This window comes from Nestor notabilis, unplaced genomic scaffold (genome assembly GCF_000696875.1).
Source record: "Nestor notabilis isolate BGI_N333 unplaced genomic scaffold, ASM69687v1 scaffold21808, whole genome shotgun sequence".
Classification (NCBI taxonomy): Eukaryota; Metazoa; Chordata; class Aves; order Psittaciformes; family Psittacidae; genus Nestor; species Nestor notabilis.
This window is the reverse complement of record NW_009940853.1, coordinates 4586-8943: the sequence shown is the minus strand read 5'-3', so window position 1 is coordinate 8943 and position 4358 is coordinate 4586. Positions and strand designations below refer to the sequence as shown.

General features: G+C 53.6%; 1 protein-coding gene across 1 annotated transcript in view; it reads left to right on the top strand.

Moving 5' to 3' along the window:
- Positions 1 to 3553, top strand: part of TRIM47 (tripartite motif containing 47) — a gene marked incomplete at its 5' end in the record, with an annotated part of 4180 nt that extends 627 nt beyond the window's left edge. The window contains 4 exons of the mRNA XM_010020593.1: positions 25 to 255; positions 830 to 1025; positions 1716 to 1790; positions 2928 to 3553. Coding sequence (XP_010018895.1) covers positions 25 to 255; positions 830 to 1025; positions 1716 to 1790; positions 2928 to 3553 — 1128 coding nt within the window. The remainder of the gene's footprint in view (positions 1 to 24; positions 256 to 829; positions 1026 to 1715; positions 1791 to 2927) is intronic.
- Between the last annotated feature and the right edge of the window lie 805 nt (positions 3554 to 4358).

The window sequence follows — 4358 nt, the reverse complement described above, 5'->3', positions numbered from 1 at the left end:
TGAATCCTCTTTCCCGGTGCTCAGGGTGCCACCATGAAGGAGAGAGAAAAAGTTGAGAAGCTCTTTGCAGAAGCCTCTGAGGTCCTGGCAACCTTCCAGAAGGAGGTGGCCAGTTTCATTGAGGAAGGGGAGCGGTCCATGCTGGGGGAGGCTGAGGCTGATCTCCGCTGGAAGGAGGAGAGACGAGCTAAGCTAGTCCAGTGCAAGCAAAACCTGGAGAATGTCCCCAGCACCGACACCATCTACTTCCTCCAGGTGCCTGGGTAGATGGAGTGGGGAGAAGGAGTTGATAACCTTGTCATTTGGGGTTTTGTCCCATTTCATGTGGAGCCAGGTGCTGGGAGCCCTGGGATGTGAGGGCTACAGTCTCACTCCTGTTGGTGCAGTCTTGTCTCCTCCCTGCTTCTGGGGGGACCGAGCAGCCAAGACCCTCTTCCATCACCCCCGTCTCCATCCTGGCTGTGACTCAGGAGCAGCTGATGTGCTGCCCAGGCTGGGGCACAAGATGGGGCAGAGAGCAAGAGGTTGAGGTGTCCCACTGCTCCCACACAGCATCCCCCCCTCCCTGGCAGCCTAGCAAGAGGAGACTGGTTTGAGGGCGGATGCTGCTCTGTGCAAGCTCGGCATGGGTCCGGGTTTGAGAGGGAGGGAGCAAAGAGAAGGCGCCAGGAACACGTGGCCAGGAAAGCACTCTCCTCCCTTACACAAGGCTGTCCTTGTGCCAAGACCTGCAAGCTGCCAGTTCCCAAATCCTCTGGGGCAGGGTGGGGTTGTGGAATGAGAGACAACGTCGGTTTGTTTGAAACCTCCTGAAACTCTTTTTGCTCAGGAATTTCAGGCCTTAAAAGTTGCCATGGAAGAAAATCTCTCGCCAGCTCTGAGCTTCCAGAATGAGTTGAACTTCACCAAATGCACCCAAGCTGTGAGTGCTGTGAAGGATGTGCTGTCCGCTGCCTGCAAAAAACAGTGGGACCACTTGCAGGGGAAAGGAATTGATGAGCAGAGTTACCAGGAGATAGAGGAAGGTTTGTGTTCCTCCAGCCCTCTGCCCAGAGGTCATCCCAGCATGTACTGTCCTCCCCGAATAGGTGGGAGGTGCCTGCAGGCACCATGGCCCTAGTGAGCACTGGCCCCTCTCGCTCCAGCCCTGAAAGCTGCAGGGCATGGTTGCACCATGTGTTGCGCAATTCCTGTCTGGCCTTATTCCTTGTCTTTGAGGTTTTACGATTTTTTCCACAGAGACTGGAGAGGCAGCAAACAGCCTGGGAGTTAGGGAGGGCCCTGTGGGAGGGGGCAAGTGGCCAAAGCAGCCTCCCATGAAAGGCGACTCTTTTTTCTCAAGACAGACGATCCTCTTCATGCAGGAGGCTGTGGTCTCCCAAACCTGCCAGGGTTAGAAAGCTGATGTGGTAGCTTTCTCCCACATTCTCTCATTTAGCCTGACCTCTCTCCTCTCTCTCATTTCTCAGATGCCCATGGGAATTGCAGCCAATTTGTTGCTTCCCCTGCTCATCTCCCTGATGGCATCTGTCCTTCCCTGTACCCGAGCCGGCAGGGGTGTGCAGGGGGAGCTGAGGATGCTGGCCTGGGCTCGGGGCCCAGAGCAGCTAGGTACCATCAGTGTGACAGGCAGGGGGTAGATGCTCCAGTGACACCCTTGCTTGTGGCATCGGTTTCTTTGCTAATGACAAACCCTTCTGTACCTGTCTCTGCAGTGTTGGCTGTTTCCAGATTACCAGAGAAGTTAAACAGTCCCACCTGCCAGGAGAGCCGTGATTACTTCCTGAAATGTAAGCAAGGGACTTTTGCTGTTACTAAGGTCCATCTTCCCTTTGTTTTCTCCCTGCCAGCCAGCTCCTTCCCACATGCCTGGCTGTGCTGGTCCCAAGCCAGCAGCTGGCGGGACCCCTGCCGCCACTGTGGGAAATACTGCTCATCTAACAAGGAAGCCTCCTTGCTTTCCTGACAATAGTCATAATCTGTTTAGGTTATTTTTTTCCCCCTTGTCTGTAGTTCTGATGGACCAGCTGCCAAGGGGCTATAGGTGCACTGTGTAATTTCTGCTGCCTTCCAGCCCTTGACAAATTGGATCCTCCATTAAATTAAATCAGAGTTTGTGCATCTGCCTTGTGCACTCTGATGAGGCCAAGCAGAGACAGTGGAGCAAAAGGGGCTGAGGCTGGAGGGCGCAGGGCTGAGCTTGGGCTTTAATACCCTGTGCATCCCCCCACAGCCTTTACAGGGAAAACGGAGTCACCTACTGAGATAGGGAACCAGGCAGCAAAGCCTGGGCTCAAGCAGAGTCTGCTGTGCCACTGCTATAGGCTTTGGACTTGCCATGATTCAGGCCTGCAACTCAGTTGGCAGCGATATGTATCCAGGGCTGTTCCTGCTGGATATCCCCTCTGTCTGGGATCCAGTGGCAGTTCTAATGTGGGGTGTGTGTTGGGGGCAGGCTGGGCTCCCACAGGAGCCATAGGGCAGCGAGAGCCACCTGCAAGGAGCAGTTGGTTTGTGGCCGTGATGTGATTGGCTTTCTCCTGTCTTCTTGGGGTCCCTCTTTGCTGTGTTTGTCTGTGGTTGCCAGAAACCTGCTTTCATATGGGATGTTACTGTTACCACTCTGTCAGGTGAATTATCCAGTGTCTGGTATCATGGTTAAACTCATCAAGTAGCCCCTCTGCTCTCTCCTCTGCCTGTTGTCTGTATTCATCCTGCTTATAGGGTTATCAACTGTTCCATAGCCTTATCCTCATAGGCTGAAATTGGCCATGGGATTTAAAAGCAAGAGGACAAACTGATGATAGAAGTCAGAAAGGATTGTGCTAATCACCGAAGTCTGGAGCAGGGGATGAGAGTGGGATGGAAGAAGGGGATTTCCTCCTGTTTCCCTCTTTATCCTCATGTCTTCTTTTTGCCCCACACAGTTGCCTTCATCATTGACCTGGACAGTGACACAGCTGACAAGTTTATCCATCTTTTTGGCACCAAAGGGGCCAAGCGGGTGCTGTGCCCCATCCCGTACCCGGAAAGCCCGACCCGGTTCATCAACTGTGAGCAGGTGCTGGGTTTGAATCTCATGAACCGGGGTAACTACTACTGGGAGGTGGAGCTCATTGATGGCTGGGTCAGCATCGGCGTCATTGCTGAGGACTTTGATCCGCGCGAGTCCTATACCCGTGGCCGCCTGGGGCGAAATGAGAAGTCCTGCTGCCTACAGTGGAATGGACAGAACTATGTGGTCTGGTTTGGTGGCTTTGAGTCCGTCATTCAGCAGCCATTTTTCCAGACAATTGGGGTCTTCCTGGAATATTCAGAGAAGGCCCTGACCTTCTATGGGGTCAAGGACTCCAAGATGACCTGCCTGCAGCAGCTCAAGGTCTCCCCTTTTGCCAAGGGTAAGTTTGACCCATTCCAGAACAAGATCAATCACCAGTTCGCCTCTCTATTCTTGTGCAAGCTGAAGCCAGCCTTCTTCCTGGAGAGTGTCGATGCCCACCTGCAGATAGGGCCACTGAAGAAAGACTGTGTTTCAGTGCTAAAGCGTAGGTAACTGCTCAGAGAGCGGGAGCATGGGAGGACCCAGAAAAGCATCTCTTGCATTGTATTGCCACCATCACGCTTCTCTTTGGTAGTGTTGTTTATCTCTCTGACAGCCCTCCATCCTTGTTCTGTGCTGCCTGTGTCCCGGAGTGCATAAGCTGTCTGGTGGGCAGAGCCATGGGTTGGGAGCCAGGAGGGAGCTCGATCCAAGTGCCAGCTCTGCCCCTGGGCTGCTGAGCAAACTTGGGTGAGTCTCTGTGCTACTCCCTGCCTCTCAGTTTCCCTTTCTGGATATCAGGGACTGTGATACAGCCTTTCTTGGTAAAGCGTGTTGCTCAGGGGAAGTGCCACGTAGATCTGAAGCTGTATGTTGTCCAGCTGCCAAGCTGTCCAGTCCCTCTCCTTAATATCTGCAAATACCGCTCTAGTGACTTGCATAAATGCCTTACCCTGGTCACTATGTTGTTGCTGCTTTTTTTAAGGACTGGCTCATCAACACCTTCCGCATGCTCCTTATAAAGTGCCTTTGAAGTAACAAGCCCTGCATGGACCAGGCGAGGCCCCAAAGCAGTCACTCCACTGGTGCCTGCATCACTGTTGTGCCTTAGTGTGGGTGAGCAGGGTGCTCCAGGGCAGGTGGGATGCAGAGGAGCCTGGTTGGGGCGATGCTGCAGTGATGCAGTACCTCTCCTTGCAGGGCTGGCCACCAATTAGTGCTGCAGACATGAAACGAGAATCTTCGCCTTCTCTCACACCACAGCCAGGGGGTGCTTTGGACACTGGTCTGTGGCCAGGCTCATTTGGGAAAAGCTATG